The 19,531-nt window shown below is 39.4% G+C and overlaps 1 protein-coding gene across 2 annotated transcripts in view; it reads left to right on the top strand.

The window, feature by feature from the left end:
- Positions 1-1,611: 1,611 nt before the first annotated feature.
- Positions 1,612-19,531, top strand: part of LOC110537224 (F-box and WD repeat domain-containing 11-B) — a 35,922-nt gene continuing 18,002 nt past the window's right edge. For both annotated transcript variants that reach the window (XR_002475589.3, XM_021623104.3), the window contains exons 1-3: positions 1,612-1,703; positions 12,838-12,897; positions 13,340-13,562. Coding sequence is in view for 1 of the 2 variants with exons in the window: in XM_021623104.3 (XP_021478779.1) it covers positions 1,665-1,703; positions 12,838-12,897; positions 13,340-13,562 (322 nt within the window). In the remaining variant the exon portion in view is untranslated. The remainder of the gene's footprint in view (positions 1,704-12,837; positions 12,898-13,339; positions 13,563-19,531) is intronic.

Genomic DNA, 19,531 nt, shown 5'->3' with positions numbered 1-19,531 from the left:
GAAATAGGAAGCCGATTCCAGATTTAATTTTGGATTGGAGATGCTTAATGTGAGTCTGTAAGGAGAGTTTACAATCTAACCAGACACCTAGGTATTTGTAGTTGTCCACATTCTAAGTCAGAACCGTCCAGAGTAGTGATGCTGGTCGGGCAGGAGGGTGCGGGCAGCGATTGGTTAAGAGCATGTTTTTACTAGCATTTAATAGCAGTTGAAGGCCACGGAAGGAGTGCTGTATGGCATTGAAGCTCGTTTGGAGGTTAGTTAACACAGTGTCCAAAGAAGGGCCAGAAGTATACAGAATGGTGTCGTCTGCGTAGAGGTGGATCAGAGAATCACCAGCAGCAAGAGCGACATCATTGATGTATACAGAGAAAAGAGTCGGCTTGAGAATTGAACCCTGTGGCACCCCCATAGAGACTTCCAGAGGTCCGGACAACAGGCCCCCCGATTTGACACACTGAACTCTATTTGAGAAGTAGTTATTTGCGAGGCAGTCATTTGAGAAACCAAGGCTGTTGAGTCTGTCGATAAGAATGTGGTGATTGACAAGAGTCGAAAGCCTTGGCCAGGTCGATGAATACAGCTGTACAGTATTGTCTCTTATCGATGGCGGTTATGATATCGTTAAGGACATTGAGCGTGGCTGAGGTGCACCCATGACCAGCTCGAAAACCAGATTGCATAGCGGAGAAGGTACGGTGGGATTCGAAATGGTCTGTGATCTGTTTGTTAACTTGGCTTTCGAAGTCCTTAGAAAGGCAGGGTAGGATGGATATAAGTCTGTAACAGTTTGGGTCTAGATTGTCTCCCCCTTTGAAGAAGGGGATGACTGCGGCAGTTTTCCAATCTTTGGGGATCTCAGATGATACGAGAGGTTGAACAGGCTAGTAATAGGGGTTGCAACAATTGTGGCGGATAATTTTAGAAAGAGAGGGTCCAGATTGTCTAGCCTGGCTGATTTGTAGGGGTTCAGATTTTGCAGCAATTTCAGAACATTGGCCATCTGGAGTAGTGACACCTCTAGCCCTTTCTTGTGTTTTTTTCAGTGGTGTGCTGTTTGATTCAGGGCTTATTCAGTACACACCAAGTAAATATTGTCTTTTGCATTGTTTTCAATAGGAATTGTTCAGTGTATTGGTACATCACTGATCTGTGAATAATACACTATTATCTTCACTGCTAAAAGGGGAATGTGTTATATTAATCAATGTCCAACCCTTGCCAACATAATACTTGCTAAGTAGAATGCATCATTATACTACCATAGATATAAAGAGTTAAGCCAATTTGTATTTATTTAACTATCAATCATCTCCCCAATCCCAGGCACAGTATAGATTCGCTACTCTTTACATCATGAAGGATTGTTGTAACTAGTCTTTTCGAAGTGGAAGTCCTTTATATATCACACAATCTGCGCAGCACTATGCTCAGGTAGACCCTCTAACAAGCACACAACATCTATGTCTTAGCAGCAGAAAAGAGCCAACCACGAAATAGCACATGACAACAACACCTTCATTATAATGTTTGACCAACCAAGTGCATCTATGCTTGAGTGAACCCCTCCCCAATCCTGTCTTCTGTGACGTCATATCAGCTGCAGGCCGACGCAGGGCTGGGTTTCCATTTTTCGCAGCGAGTGAGTTTCGGGGAACAAGAATATGGAGCCGGAGATGGAGGACAAAACGTTGGAGCAGATGGTGAGTTTTGAAACGGATTACTCGCTGCCTCATATTGATGTGAACGTGTGTCGGAGGACGTAATATGGTAGTATCTCCCGAGAGCGGGTTCGATCGAAAGGATTTGGAACTGACCGGAGGGTCGAGATGACAGACAAAATAGATGCTAACTAGCGTTAGCTAGTAGTTACCTAGGCTAGCGAGCAGAGGTAGGGTAGGGTAGGGCCCAATGTCCGTGATCTAACATTAACCAGTGGCTTATGATTAATTATTCTAGTTAACAGCATAATGTCTTGGGGAATGGTTGGGAAACGAGTGATTATCATCCGAACAGTAATTTAAAGGTCGACATGACGAAGATTCATTCGGCAAGTAATAGTAGAGGGCCGTGAAGTGGCCCCGTCAGATGCTAGCTAGTTACAGTTAACCAGTTTAACTCGTTATGTAGGAAAGTAAACTAGGCGATTGGATCTCACTGAGTCTCCGCTGCGCCGTTTGTCTGGCTCAAACAAGTTAATTTGTGCAGTGGTTAACGTTATCAGATCAAACCTGAAGTTAGGCTTCAGATTAATGTACCGGTTATTGAGCACATAACTAACGATTTGTCTTAGGTAAGGTAAGATAGCTAGGTAAGATAGCTACCCAGATAGAAATGTATTCCTTGCTAGCGTTAGCTAAAACAGACACTCCCCACCCGAGCACTGGAGTTCAGTATCTGGCATTGTGAATAAGTGGCATTTTAATAAAGCTGCGCAGAAGGAAGTAACGTTGGTTAACTACCAGTAAAGCGAATGTCAGTTAACTAAGTCACTACTATGAAATGTTGAAGCAGACGGACGGCGTTAAAGCTAGATTTTATGAGTAGGTAGGTAGCAAGTCCGTATGACAATTTCATCAGGCAAAAATTAGCAAGGCTAATTGGATTCGTTATTCAGAATGATACAAAGGGTTGTTTGGATCGTGGATGTTGGTTGTGGGACAACTTCCACCGCCATACTAGCCGACGGCGTGGTATGTCCACTGTCCCGCAACCCAGGCAGGAAATTCATAACCTTCATCTTCCTCGGGGAAAAAGCGTCTACACAATATTTTTTCCATACTACTATTTGGTTTGCGACAGTTGGGTTTGTCTCAACCTACCTCTTTTACCTCTACGACCTGTACAACAATGTATCATTTTACAAACGTGTTCTCTCCCACTGCAGTAGGCAAGCTAGCCCAAGAATGAAGGTGTAACTAATAATTCGAAGGGCCTGGACACCAGTATCTAGATACTATTTAGTATCACTGCAACAAAACGGAAGTGTATTTAACTTCTTTAGGAAACAGCCCTATGTTGTAATCCAGGCTGCAGTCCATACACTTAAGACACCCTATTCCTCCCTGCCCTCAAATTAAGTGGAGACTTCTGATGACGTCTGACGACTATACACTTGCAGGGGGAGGAAGGAATGATAAAAAATGTATTAACAAATATCAACAGAGAAAAGGAATAGTCACATGCATACATACAAACTATTTACATTGCCAGGAATCCTGAACGGACTAATCATATTCATTAATAATACAAGTTTTACTTGCCTTTTTAAAAATGTATTTAATTTTTTTAGTTGAAGTAGTGCCATATTGTTTAAATTCATTTATAAAGTGAAAAAAGTTAGGTTTTGAATTGGACCATTTACATTTGTGAATATGAAATTGAAATTATTAGCAGTTGAATTAAATATACTACATCTTTATCAATGTCAGAATTTCTGAAATAAATCATTATATCAAAACCATTAACTTGTACAACCAGTCCTATATTTAAAAAAAATACAATTCTATGTCAATCCGAAGAAATCTACAATAAATACAGGCAAAAACAAATGCAATATGGTCTCCTTCTCCACTCCACAGAAATTACATTTATAGCCAATATTCAGCTTGAATCTTTCCAAAACATGTTTCACAGGATAAATTCTATGTATCATTTTAAATGAAACTTCCTTTACCTTGTTACTGATACATATTTGTTAGCAATTTTCTATGCTTTCCCTAATTGTATATCACCATAGATATTTAACCAAAATAACCTTGCTGAGGGAATTGTAGTATCACAGCATAACAATATTCCTAATCTGTTTATTACTACATTTATCTTTGATTTTAATATTGCCAATTCATTTATTTTTATGTAAATCTATGTTACATCAACCACAGAGGAATTAAAATATATATATACAAACCCCCCCCTTGGAATCGCATCACAAAAAATTGCATATTCTTTCGGGATTCTGGGAATTTTAAACTTATCAAGAAATTCCCCATATGAGAGTGGATTTCCATCCTCATTCAGTAACTGACCAACCAAAATAATTTTATTCTCAAAGCATTTATGAAAAAAATACTTTTAAATTGTATATCTCTGTTTCATAGAAAGTATCTGTGAGGGGGAAAATTGTGTTTATACGCTAACATCCAAGCTAAAATTGTCTGCTTATTGAATTTGGCCAATTTTACTGGGATTTTATCAACATCAAAATGACATTGAAGCAAAATTTCTAAACCACCAACAGTCAAATAAATACTTAGGGAAGACATTCCAAATACTGTTCTGGTTCTTAATATACTTCAGAATCCAGTTTATTTTAAAAGTATTATTTAGAGTATTGAAATCTAAAACCTCAAGACCTTGTTCTTTGGTATTAGTGAGAATATCTTTCTATAGATAGTGAGGCTTGTTCCTCCAAATAAAATTATAAAGAATCTTATCTAAGTCCTTTATAATTTTAGGGGATAATTCAAGCGATAACGAGACATAACCTGATCTGGATAACCCTTCAGCTTTGGACAATAAAACCCGACCGTATAATGAAATATCTCTCAGCAACCAGAGGTTCAATTTCTTTTGTTTTTTCAATGGGGTTAAAGTTTAATTCACTCCTTTGTTTTTCATCCTTGCATGTAACAATTCCAAGATAAGTAACCTTATCTTTAAATGAGATACCATATACTTCTGGAAAAAAAACAATCCTTGAGTGGAAATAAGACTGACTTGATTGATATACATTTTTAAACCGAAATTAAGGAAAGGTCTTCAATACAGGAAACTGCTTCAAAAACCTAATTCCTGTCTCTCCAAAAATATGGTGGTATCATTAGCCAGTTTATATAGTTTAAATTCATTGCCAAGTGCTGAAACGCCTTGAAAATTCCCTTTCTTGATATGAAGAGCCATAATTTGAGTAACCAATACAAATTGACTAATTGGGCAGCCCTGCCTAATGCCACGCCCAATATTAAATATTTTGGATGTCCCGTGAGCTAATTTTACAGAACTAGTACAACCATGATATAAAGTTTGGACTGCTTTCAAAAAAAAGTCACCAAACCCCAAAAAACGTATTGCTTTGAATATAAACTCATGTTCTACAGTGTAAAAAGCTTTATAAAAATCAACAAACATAAGAAAAGTACCAAGGATGAGGTCATTATAGTCAATCATATCTAAGATCAACCTGATATTATTACTAATGTGTCGACCATGCATAAAACCTGATTGTTCTTTATCAATTATGATGCAAGCCTCGTTTCAAACCTCTTAGCAAATACAAGGGCAAATCATTTCCCATTATTTCAGCTGGCTAATAGGTCTCCAGTTGTCGATATAAAGACTATCCTTATTAGGTTTGGGAATCAAAGTAATTACACCTTGCTTTAAGGAAGCCGGTAACTCCCCTTTTTCTATTGATTCTTGGAACATAGCAAGAATGAAAGGGATCAATTTATCATTGAATGCTTTATAAAACTTGCTTATTAAACCATTTCCAGGGGACCTATTGTCATTAAGGCTTTTAATACAGTCTCAACTCAATTTCAGCTAACTAGTCACAAAAATCCCTGAAATCTTTAGCATATCTTAGCATATCCCTATTGGAAGTTGACTGGGCTGATGTATCCAGATTCTGATAAAACTGGGCAACATGCTGAGAGATTTATTTTGGATTTTCATTGGGAGTATTATTGATCATTCATTTACATATGGAAGTGTTTTTGCCTGCCCTTTTTTCTAAATTAATTAAATATTTTGTATTTTTCTCTCCCTCTTCCATCCAATTCTGTCTGTTTTACAAATGCTCCCTGGGCCTTTTCCTCGTAGATACAGCCTAACTGCATTTGCAATGATGATAGCTCCAGTAATTCCTGATGAGTTAGTTCAGGTTTTTTTTGTATAATCCATTATTTCCTTTATGTCATATTCTCTCTCTCTTGGCACAATCAATTTATTTCCCCATTAAAATAGCCAATAGCCTTATCAAATTTCATTAGCCCACAGTAACTTCTAAACCTATTCATAACACAGGCACAATTCCAGTATTTATCAGGAATTCCTGCTACATCCTTCTTAAATACTTAATTCTCTAGTAACGTCTTATTAATTTTCCAGTAACCTTTACTAACTTTTTTTGTTTACAAACCATGCATATTTATCTTTATTGAGATCCCTTTGTGGTCTGTTAAAATCGATGGTTCAATTGAGTCTGCATCAACTTTGTCAGCCATATCTTCAGATATCTGCCAGAAATCAATATGGAATTGTATAGATACATCTCTGGTACTCCATGTAAACATCATCTTATCTGGGTTCTTATATCTAGAACACCTAACCAAAGACATATATTCCTTATCTCACAAACAGAATTGCTATCCTTAGGAGGCCATCTATCTAAATAATCATGTAATACTGTATTAAAGTCTCCACCCCTTTTACTTTGGCCAATGAACATTTAGACATAATTGTACTTATTTTCCTCTCAATGTCTCTAAATAAAATAGTTACTTGACTTGTTATTGGTAGCATAAATATTTACAACAATTAATTGAATGTGGTTGACATCTACCAATAATATAATCCATCTCGCTGTATTATCTGCTTCATGAGTCAATATATGACCCTTAAAGTTGCCTTTTAAAATGGCGACACCTGCAGACGGTTTAGTACCAAATATCATTCCCCCATTGACACTTCCAAAACACAGTATCTGTGGAACAGACATGAGTTTCTTGAATGAAATAAGTCGGCATTTTTACCCTTACAATACAAAAATAAAGATTTCCTTTTCAAAACATTACGGATTCCCCTGGCATTAATAGAAAAAAACAAATTAACATTTACTATTACAGTGACCTATATGAAGACTATTATACTTGTGTGGGTTCTCACGAAGAAAAGTTCTTACTAGTTGCAAATAAAAACAGTCCTTTGCAGCACGCAAGTGGTTGACCTAAATTTTATATATATATATACACATACATACAGTTGAAGTTGGAAGTTTACATACACCTTAGCCAAATACATTTAAACTCAGTTTTTCACAATTCCTGACATTTAATCCTAGTAAAACAATTCCTGTCTTAGGTCAGTTAGGATCACCACTTTATTTTAAGAATGTGAAATGTCAGAATAATAGTGATTTATTTCAGCTTTTATTTATTTCGTTACATTCCCATTGGGTCAGAAGTGTGCGTACACTCAATTAGTATTTGATATAATTGCCTTTTAAATTGTTTAACTTGGGTCAAATATTTCAGGTAGCCTTCCACAAGCTTCCCACAGTATGTTGGGTGAATTTTGGCCCATTCCTCCTGACAGAGCTGGTGCAACTGAGTCAGGTTTGTAGGCCGCCTTGCTCGCACTCGCTTTTTCAATTCTGCCCACAAATTTTATATTGGATTGAGGTCAGGGCTTTGTGATGGCCACTCCAAAACCTTGACTGTGTTGTCCTTAAGCCATTTTGCCACAACTTTGGAAGTATGCTTGGGTTCATTGTCCATTTGCAAGGCCCATTTGCGACCAAGCTTTAACTTCCTGACTGATGTTTTGAGATCTTGCGTCATATATCCACATCATTTTCCTACCTCACAATGCCATCTATTCTGTGAAGTGCACCAGTCCGTCCTGCAGCAAAGCACCCCCACAACATGATGCTGCCACCCCCGTGCTTCACGGTTGGGATAATGTTCTTTGGCTTGCAAGCCTCCCCCTTTTCCCTCCAAAAATAACGATGGTCATAATGGCCAAACATCAGACCAGAGAACATTTCTCCAAAAAGTACAATCTTTGTCTCCATGTGCAGTTGCAAACCGTAGTCTGTCTTTTATATTGCGGTTTTGGAGCAGTGGCTTCTTCCTTGCTGAGCTGCCTTCTAAGGTTACGTCGATATAGGACTCGTTTTACTGTGGATATAGATGCTTTTGTACCTGTTTCCTCCAGCATCTTCACAGGGTCCTCTGCTGCTGTTCTGAGATTGATTTGCACTTTTCACACAAAAGTACGTTCATCTTTTGGAGACCGAACGCGTCTCCTTCCTGAACGGTACTGAACGACATGACGGCTGCGTTGTCTCATGGTGTTTATACTTGCGTACTATTGTTTGTACAGATGAACCTTGAGGCGTTTGGAAATTGCTCCCACGGATGAACCTGATTTGTGGAGGTCTACAATTTTTTTCTGAGGTCTTGGCTGATATCTTTTGATTTTCCCATGATGTTAAGCAAAGAAGCACTGAGTTTGAAGGTAGGCCTTGAAATACATCCACATGTACACCTCTAATTGACTCAAATGATGTCAATTAGCCTACCAGAATCTTCTAAAGTCATGACATTTTCTGGAATTTTCCATGCTGTTTAAAGGCACAGTCAACTTAGTGAATGTCAACTTCTGACCCACTGGATTTGTGATACAGTGAATTATACGTGAAATCTGTCTGTAAACAATTGTTGGAAAAATTACTTGTGTGATGCACAAAGTAGATCTCCTAACCGTCTTGCCAAAACTACAGTTTGTTAACAAGTAATTTGTGGAGTGGTTGAAAAACGAGTTATAAGGACTCCAACCTGAGTGTATGTAAACCTCCGATTTCAACTGTGTATATATATATATATATATATATATATATATATATATATATATATATATATATATATATATATATATATATATATATATATATATATATACATATTTCCATACAATTGCAAATAACATTGTGCCATTGATTGGTAAAATTAATAGCCATCAAGCTAACATTAAGTGTCATTGTGAATTTCCCTGCCATTTAAAAACACTTGGCTCACACGAACAATGCTCTTCCTCAAGAAATATCAAGTTTTATCAGATGCAAATAATACTCAGTCCTGCACAACTCACTTGATAAATCCAGCAGTCAACAAGCTAGGCATCAGTGTTCATTTCCCTTCCATTAACCAAATCCGTGGCTCCCCCAAAGAAGAATTTTCTCTCAATCATCGGCCACAGACGATTCCGAGCTTCTTTGTCCAATGCTGTCAGATCCTCCTTGAACCTCAACTTGTTGTTCTTTAAATAGTCATTTTTCTTTGCACTTTTCCATGTCGGATCCCTCGCTGTCCTGGAGATGAATCTCATGATCACTGATCGTGGTGGCTGGTTGTTTTCCCCATCTCTCAGCCTATCCAGGCGGTGCACTACATCCAGAGAACCTGCAACAACGTTTCGCCCCCTCCAGGACTATTGCCCAGCAAATGTCCTTCACTCTTGCTTTGATATTCTTGTCAGAGTTTTCTGCTATTCCATAATTCTGAGATTCCATCTCCGACCATACCGGTCCTCCCCGTTTACCTTTGACTCCATTTCAGTGAGTTTCTTCTCCTGGTTTGCAACCTGAACTTTCAATGTTGCGTTTTGCTGCTTCAGAGTTTTTACTTCCTCAGCGTTGAAATCAATCGCTTTCTTCAGGTTAACGATGCTGATAGTCTTCTTTTTCACCAAATCCATGATGTCATCTGCGCTCTCTTTGATTTTTGCCCTGAGGATGCAGACAATGTTTTCCTGTAGCTGGCTCAGTGATGGTTCACTTCTCAGCTTCTTTGGAAGTTGCTCCCTGGTTGGGGTATTTGGGTATGAATCACATTCACCCCCCTTTTTTACACTGCAAGCATATGAGGGAGTTTCAGCAATGCCTCTTTTCTCCTTGAAGTTTCAACATCCATTATCCCAGCAACAGTTTGGTCATGTCCTGATTCCACGATACTAGCTATGAAGACGTTAGTGAGCTAACTTAACTTTTCGATAGCTAGCTTGTTTGTTGGAAATCGTCAAATATAATTAAATGGTTTGATTAATTAGAAAATTATTCATGGCTAGACAAAAAATTGCAACTGAGAGAAGCCTAAAATTGTTCCTCAGATAGAAATGTTACACCCTCTCATGCTACACCCTCCCATCTTGAGCCCCCTCCAAGGAATGATTTTTAAATGGACCGCCCTTGCCCAGTTATTCATCACTCGTTCACCCCGCGATAATTGTGTTTTCAACCACTGGTAGCTTGTGGGTGCTTTCTATGCGCTGCAGTCAATTATGATTGCATGTCTACTTATTTACTATGTAATTATTAATATACTCCTACTGTGTGATGGCTAACGGACGTTCGTCTGACTAGCTGGAACTTCTGAAGAAGGAAAATGTTTTATTTCTACGATTTCCGAAAGCTAACCAAACAAACATTACTTTTACGAGACGTATTTGTGCATTAGTAGCACAATTTCTAAAAAATTTTTACGTTATGTTGACTTCTCCATTGATTATGTTTTTATTTTTTTTAGCAGATGTTCCATTGTTGTGAATTGAATTATGGGCAGTTTCAGGCCCCAGAGTGAACATAATTGTACACTCGCAAACTCTACTAAAAACGAGGGCTAAGGGGCTTACGTTGCAAACCTCCCTTGCTTGGCTAATCATTTGGACCGCCCTACAAGATGGTGATGGGGATTCCCCCAAGGGCATAAGGCAAGGGTAAGTGGACGAGGTTGGGTCTTGTATGAGTTTGAACCACTGCCCCAGAGTCATGTGTTTTTTTTTTGTTTTTTTTGTCTCCGAACTGTAGCACAAAATATATGACATAAAGCGGGAGTTTGGTTGCTTCGTGTTTACATTCTAGCCCTGGAAAAAATATTGCATTACTGCCATCCCCCCCTACCACTAAGAAACCATAAACACTCAGAATTCCATTTTATTAATTAACCAGCACAGTGCATCCTGTGTAGGCCTATTCGATATGATTAGAATGACTTAGAATTAATGACTTGGTGAAAATAACTAACGACCAGCCAGCTTGGGTCGCAACTTCAGAATCCAAAATGGATCCGATACGGGCCTGGAGGCAAGGGAAATAATGTCTGAGTTGGTGTTAGAGCTCACTTAATAGTTATTGGCAGCCCCTAACATGGAGATCGGAAAGTGATGAAGTACCATTTTAGCTGGCAACGATATGAGTGGGACGTTCCATTCTCCGCCAAAGAGGCAAGTGCTGGCTGTCATCAACCTGGCTGTACCATGGATAGTTCTTCCAGTTTTGTGCCATCAATGGAAATGTCACTAACCTCACCAACTAGCTTGGTTAGTTCTGACTCTCTAACAGTAGTTGTTGCCTATGTTGGCCTATTGGAAATGTATTCAATCATTATATATTTAAGTTCTTGTCTCATCATTGAATCTCTGCTAGCTTGCGACATGACAATGATTTGTTTAGCATAGCAATGTTGAATTAATACAATTTAGAATTGGATCAAAACATGAGGAAATAACTAACAAGCAGCCTGCTTGGTTAGCAGCTTCAGAATGCAAAAAACAAATTTTACCTTACCTTCTCTCTTGGTGGGCAAGAAATATGCTGCCAACTGGGCACAACATCTGTCTTCTCTAGTTATCTCTCACTTCACCTCTTCCTCTCTGTAACAGCTAGCTAGTTTATTTTAGGCCTGCTATGTTAGGTTAGCTAGGCATTAATATTAGCTAGCTTCCTGTAGATTATATTTTTGATTTAGCCATCCATAGATTGCTGTCATCCACATATCTTATAATATAGCTAGCTACTGACAGTGGTTATGCACCTCCATCGGTGCATTTGTTCCAGCCAGTGTTCTCTGTTTTGTCACCTTAAAAAAATCTTTGTCCATGTCGATCATTCCTGTTTCCACACAATGTCACTGGCACTATCTTACAAAGTGACATTAGCTGCCTAGTCCTGTGCTTTTCTATTGGACAGAGCATGCCAGTCTAAGCTTGTGACATATGTTAGGCTAGTGTCATATGACACTCACTTAAAGTTGCAAAATGTAACTTTTTGGGGCGACCTGACCAAATTCACATAGAAATGTGTTATAGAGCTGTCGTTCTCATTGAAAGCAAATCTAAGAAGTGGTATATCTGTTCTATGTGCACTATTTCTATGCTTTGCATTTTAAGTTTCATTTTTGCATCTTACTTTTGGTTTTGTACAAAGCTTCAAACAGCTGAAAATACATTTTCTGTAACCAAAAATATTGTATTTCACAGCGGTTTCGATGGTACATTGATACTTGCTTGTTTTGTCACAAACTGAAATTAGGCTAACTATTTGAATTTTAGCAACCAGGAAATGGTGGCGCAAATTATTATGGTTTTTATTTTTTGTGGATACAGGCAGGAGTAATGTATGCAACATCAACTGCATGTGTTGTGGCAACACGCACATACTGGGAGGTTCAGTTGTAAGTAATTTGTCGCTCCAGACAAACACCTTCACGCTTCCAGGAGGACAGTAAGGCTGATAACATTTAGACACAGCCAGGACACACACTCATAAAAATGGGGTGGCAATGAAACCCCTCAGGATACAAATGTTGCCATCCATGGCATTTCCCAGTTCTCCATATATTTTAAATGCTGTTATTATCAATCCATTTGGTGGTATTAGGCTAAATCATAAATTACCTTGTACAGCCAACCTAACAAGGTCTGATTTCATGTCAATCTTTTGAATACAGATTTCAGATTGACATGGCTCTACAGGTCTGGAAACTGCGCAGCTGTTAGATCAGCCATGGATTCTTCCCTCCCCTCATATTCAAAAAGCATCCGCTAACATAAATTAAATCCAGCTCCCGACGCTCAAGTAGTTAGTTTACTTTGACTGACAGCTTCTTCAGATGAGAAATTATGGCAAGCCTCTTAGCCTGGCATTGTAATTTGGTCCCCATAGTAAATTGGATTTTGTGCAGTTTGGACCAGAAGGTTTGGGCTGGCTGTTAATGAATAGTATGTGTCTCTTGATGTACTAATGGCCTGTGTCGCGCTCTCTCTCCTCCCCCTCAGAACTCCACTTTCATGGACTCCCAGACAGATGAACGATCAAAGAAAAGCACAGTGTTCAAGGTGAGCAAACTGTCCACGGCCAGACAGTCATTCACTGAAGTGTAATGGAAGTTTATTAGCCTAGTCCACCTCAGAGCACATACACTAATGGTTTATCTACACTTTTTTTGTCTTCATACTTCTCTTTCTCTAATGCTAGACTACAGTGTAGCCTTTAAGTCAGAAAAACACTTTTCTCATAGCACAATGTCTTCTTAGCCACCGATTTGAAAAGGCAATCTACATGTACCAAAACCATACTCAACATATAAAGCCAGTTTCCCAGACACAGATTAAGGCAAGATCTGGACTTAAGAATGCACAATAAGATTGTCAAGGAATCCGGCCCATAAAGTTCTGTACACTGTTTAGCAGGATTAAGGCCCAAAGCCCATCCCTCATTTGACAAGAGAGCCATGTAGACTGAAGCTCTGGTTTATAACCTATCCTCCTCTGTGTTCAGACGATCACGAACGGTCTGATGACGGGCTCAAGGAAGCGACCATCGGAAGGGAACTATGAGAAGGAGAAGGAAGTGTGCATCCAGCTGTTTGACCAGTGGTCTGAGGCTGACCAGGTGGAGTTTGTGGAACACCTGATCTCACGCATGTGCCACTACCAACACGGCCACATCAACTCCTACCTCAAACCCATGCTCCAAAGGGACTTCATCACTGCACTGCCAGGTATGGTACACACTTGCTCTCGGGAACCCATGATGCCTTATGGGACCATGTGAACTACAATCCCGACGTTCTGTTTTAACGTTTAGAAATGTCAGTCATTGCGTTCCACAAGTTCCATAGGTTTCGAAAAACGTATCTTTCATATCAGTGAGAAATAATCTTTCAAATAACAAAATATAAATTTACTGTAGCAGGTTTGCACAGATCCATACAGCTGTGTGTACCTCCAGCTGACGAACTACACTTCTCCAGTTATGCTTACACATAGGTGTTCATGCACGCTAGATAGCTAATTAGCACAGGTGGTCGCCTCTGTCTTCCTTAAACAAGCGATAAAACATGGCTATATGGCCGTGTTGGAACCCTATAAAGGTCTTTGTAGTAATTAGGGCTGACCCCCAATTAGTTGACTGGTCGATTGTTTGGTCGTTAGGCTGTTAGTCGACCAAGATTTGTTTTAGTCTGAGTAATATATTTAAGCAATAATGCACGAGGAGGTGTGGTATATGGCCAATATACCATGGCTAAGGGCTGTTCTTTTGCACGATGCAACGCGGAGTGCCTGCATACAGCCCTTAGCCGTGGTATATTGGCCATATACTACACACCTCCGAGGTGCCTTATTGCTATTATATACTAGTTACCAACTTAATTAGAGCAGTAAAAATACATGTTTTGTCATACCCTTGGTATACGGTCTGATTTACCACGGCTGTCAGCCAATCAGCATTCAGGGCTCAAACCCAGTTTATAAATAAATATATATCGCACACACTCTACCGGTCAAACGTTTTAGAACACCTATTCAGTCAAGGGTTTTTCTTTATTTGTGCTATTTTCTACATTGTAGACAAATAGTGAAGATATCTCAACTTTGAAATAACACATGGAGTCATGTAGTAACCCAAAAAGTTTTAAACAAATCTAAATTTATTTGAGATTCTTCAAAGTAGCACCCTTTGCCTTGACAGTTTTGCACACTCTTGGCATTCTCTCAACCAGCTTCACCTGGAATGCTTTTCCAACAGTCTTGAAGGAGTTCCCACAAATGTTGAGCACTTGTTGGCTGCTTTTCCTTCAATCTGTGGTCTGACTCATTCCAAACCATCTCAATTGGGTTGTCAGGGGATTGTGGAGGCCAGGTCATCTGATGCAGCACTCCATCACTCTCCTTCTTGGTAAAATAGCCATGACACAGCCTGGAGGTGTGTTGGGTCATTGTCCTGTTGAATAACAAATTATAGTCCCAGTAAGCCCAAACCAGATGGGATGGCATATCGCTGCAGAATGCTGTGGTAGCTATGCTGGTTAAGTGTGCCTTGATTTCAAAATAAATCACTGACAGTGTCACCAGCAAAGCACCCCCACATCATAACAACACCTACACATGCAAATACAGAGATCATCTGTTCACCCACACCCCGTCTCATAAAGACACGGCGGTTGGAACCAAAAATCTCATTTTTGGGCTCTTATACCAAAGGATAAATTTCCACCGTGCTAATGTCCATTGCTCATGTTTGTTGGCCCAAGCAAGTCCTTCTTATTGGTGTCCTTTAGTAGTGGTTTCTTTGCAGCAATTTGACCATGAAGGCCTGATTCACACAGTCTCCTCTGAACAGTTGATGTTGAGATGAGTTTGTTACTTGAACTCTGAAGCATTTATTTGGTCTGCAATTTGAGGCAGTTAACTCTAATTAACTTATCCTTTGTTGCAGAGGTAACTCTGGGTCTTCCTTTCCTATGGCGGTCCTCATGAGAGCCAGTTTCATCATAGCGCTTGATGGTTTTTGCGACTACACTTGAAGAAACTTTCAAAGTTCTTGAAATGTTCCGTATTGACTGATCTTCATGTCTTAAAGTAATAATGGACTGCCATTTCTCTTTGCTTATTTTAGCTGTTCTTGCCAAAATACTTGGTATTTTACCAAATAGGGCTATCTTCTGTATACCACCACTACCTTGTCACAACACAACTGATTGGCTCAAACGCATTACAACTGATTGGCTCAAACGCATTAAGAAGGAAATAAATTCCACAAATTTACAAGGCGAGGCACACCTGTGTCATCAAGGCAAAGGGTGGCTATTTGAAGAATCTGAAATATAAAATATAATTGGATTTGTTTTACACTTTATTTAGTTACTACATGATTCCATATGTGATATTTCATATTTTTTATATCTTTGTTGTACAATGTAGAAAATAGAAAACTTGACTGGTTTTGTGTTTTATCATTTTTTTTGGGACTCATCTCAGTGAACTAATCCATTGCGGAGGCCTAGACATAAAGCAAATGTATTCTTGATTCGAAAATGTGGTCTGAGGCTCCATGTGGAGGGTGTGATGCGGAGGCCAAATCGAGCTCTGTACCGCATCGCCATGCGCCTCCCAAATTTTGTGTCAGTGTGGCTCTTGTTCCACATTGATATGATTGGTAGGTGGGGGCGGTTCATCTTGTATTTAGCACGCAGTCACTTCCTTGACAACAGCTCTGCACTGCTCTGCGAAGCCAAGAAGTACGAATGCCATGAAGTCTGCTGAGACCATATCACCAAAAATGCTGCATGGCCAATGCAGATGTCGAATTGACCATGCGCCCAGATGCACAATGCACTTCCTCTCCAGGATGCGCTTTCTCTCGCCATTTTGTGCACATTCATTGTTTCATAACTTCATTGTGGGAATTGTTAGTGCATATCAATTCCCCATTACATATATTACCAGTAGTACATTTACCTTTTAATTTCTAATCTATAATGTTTGTTACTTTGGTTACAGTAATTTATTTTAATGCATTCAATATTATTATTCCTGTACTCATTGACTGAGTGGACACATTGTTTGCTGAGTGCACAACCTATGCTACACTTCTGAGAAACAAGTTTTGGTTTATTTAATTCCATTTATGAGTTCTGTCAATTTAGTCATTGTCTTTTGTTTGGAGCACTCCTGTCAATTTTGAGTAAGGACGCTCGTGCATAGAAGTAGGCTACCTGGCCTGCGTGCAAATGTAGGCATATAAATGTACCCATTTGGGGATGTGTTAGCATTTCTGATTTGCTTAACACACTAATAAACTGTGGAGCTTCGCAAAGTAATATTTTCTTCACCTCAAACACCAAGCAAACAGTCTATTTTTTACATCCACTGAGAATTACAATAGTTCCTCAATATATTTGAACAATCTTTCCAGCTCTTTTCTTTCGATAACCACCCAGCGTGAAAGGGATAAATGTCAAGCTCTGATCAAGTGGAAAAGTCATAAAATAGGCTTCTTATCAGTTCTTGACTTGAACTGAAATAGGTTCCGGTACTCCTTTTGGGTGCAGGAGCTCCACAATACTTTTGAGCGAATATTCTTGAAGAGGAACAGGAGCTCACAGTAGAACATTTGAGGTTCCAGTACTCCGCTTCGGTGAGCTCCTGTCCAAGTCTAGCACTGCTTCTTATCCCATGCGCAAATACACTACAGCCGTGTCTGTCCCGAGCTCACTGGTGCAGGGAACTTTGAAGGCCCAGAATATTTTATACAATGTTGCAAGCTTTGGGCCTGAACTTAGTTGATACAATGTTTCAAGTTTGGCTAGACATGGCCTGTCTGCAACAATGTGATTTATAGGATATTTTATTTTTAATCAGGATATTTTCTACCTGCAGGCTGCAATGTTTTTATTTGTTGGCTTTTTGTAGGCTATTTTTACGTAGTTGGCAGTATAAGTAACTTTTTAGGTGTTATAGTTTATTTGGATAGAATATTGATAAACCACATGACAATGATTTTGCGATATGAAGACGTTATTATAAATTTAAATCTTTCATGAAAATGTGCATAATGAAAACCATAACTGTCACGCAGATCGGTAGAATTTGTAAGACAAATTGGCATTCCACATGACAGTAGTGCAGCAAACTTTGTCAACTTCAGGAGAGTAATGGCAGAATCTGTGAAAGCCAGCAGGAGAGGGAGGAGAATAGTCTGGTTAAGTTTTTTTTAAACATTTTGTTTAATTTTTCTGGTTATCTAGATCTCTGGTGCCCTCCTTGAGGTATCAAACCATAAGCTGAGAGCACCAGACAAACTCGGTGCACCTAGTTGATTTTCTTAAAACCCATATGGTCTCTCTATGGAAAAATACGCATTTAAAACTTTTCTCTTTTTAAATTTTTCTTTTAAAGTCGGACAGCCCTAGTAGTAATTTAACCGTTTGTTTTTAGAACATTTATTTCTTGCTGATATGAAAGTTGCATTCCTTATGTCTCCAAAACCTTATCGTGCGTGTTAACGTTCAGACTCTTAACAAAAAAAAACAGCTAGAAGATACCTTTGTGAATAAAGGTAGTTTGCGCCTATGAATGGGCTTGGGACACACTGCAGTTTTGATATTGCGTTGTTAGCATTACCATACTATAGCTAGGGCTGTTAAACGATTCAAATAATTGAGTTAATCCCATGATTTTCTGTAGTCAACTAGAATTTATCAAATGTTTTATTGTTCAAATTTGACCTTTCAATAAAGATGTTTACATTTTAAATCACATCACATTGGTTTGTAGGTATTACCTATTTGGATTATAAGGGAAGAAAACAGAAAATAAACTCACAGTAGATCAGCCAGGTTGATGAAAAATATCATACCACTATTAGATCTAGTCTTGGCTACTTCTCATCCATGTTCTTCAACATGAACTAGTCAAGCTGCTGCCTGCTACTAGTATTGGGACAAGTTGCTTAAAACTTGACCTGAGAACTACAACAAAAACTGTAGCTAAATGTAAAGTTCAGATTTTTAAAATCATGTGAAATAAGACTTGAATCTCTAGAGGCATTCAGCCATGGTATTCTAACCACTCATTTGGTTAGGTACAGTATATCACAAAAGTTAGTACACCCCTCACATTTTTGTAAATTTGAGTATATCTTTTCATGTTACAACACTGAAGAAATGACACTTTGCTACAATGTAAAGTAGTGAGTGTACATCTTGTATAACAGTGTAAATTTGCTGTCCCCTCAAAAATACTCAACACACAGCCATTAATGTCTAAACAGCTGGCAACAAAAGTGAGTACACCCCTAAGTGAAAATGTCTAAATTGGGCCCAAAGTATCAATATTTTGTTTGGCCACCATCATTTTCCAGCACTGCCTTAACCCTCTTGGGCATGGAGTTCACCAGAGCTTCACAGGTTGCCACTGGTGTCCTCTTCCACTCCTCCATGACGAAATCACGGAGCTGGTGAATGTTAGAGACCTTGCACTCCTCCACCTTCCGTTTGAGGATGCCCCACAGATGCTCAATAGGGTTTAGGTCTGGAGACTTGCTTGGCCAGTCCATCACCTTTAACCTCAGCTTCTTTAGCAAGGCAGTAGTCGTCTTGGAGGTGTGTTTTGGGTCATCATGTTGGAATACTGCCCTGCGGCCCAATCTCCGAAGGAGGGGGATCATGCTCTGCTTCAGTACGTCACAGTACATGTTGGCATTCGTGGTTCCCTCAACTGTAGCTCCCCAGTGCCGGCAGCACTCATGCAGCCCCAGACCATGACACTCCCACCACCATGCTTGACTGTAGGCAAGACACACTTGTCTTTGTACTCCTCACCTGGTCGCCGCCACACACGCTTGACACCATCTGAACCAAATAAGTTTATTGGTCTCATTAGACCACAGGACATGGTTCCAGTAATCCATGTCCTTAGTCTGCTTGCCTTCAGCAAACTGTTTGCGGGCTTTCTTGTGCTTCATCTTTAGAAGAGGCTTCCTTCTGGGACGACAGCCATGCAGACCAATTTGATGCAGTGTACTGCGTATGGTCTGAGCACTGGCAGGCTGACCCCCCCCCCCCCCCCCCCCTTCAACCTCTGCAGCAATGCTGGCAGCACTCATACGTCTATTTCCCAAAGACAACCTCTGTATATGATGCTGAGCACGTGCACTCAACTTCTTTGGTCGACTGTTCTGAGTGGA

Source organism: Oncorhynchus mykiss, chromosome 12, assembly GCF_057628025.1.
Source record: "Oncorhynchus mykiss isolate SJ-2025 chromosome 12, ASM5762802v1, whole genome shotgun sequence".
NCBI lineage: Eukaryota > Metazoa > Chordata > Actinopteri > Salmoniformes > Salmonidae > Oncorhynchus > Oncorhynchus mykiss.
The sequence above is the reverse complement of the archived record's forward strand: the minus strand, read 5'-3'. Positions and strand labels throughout refer to the sequence as shown.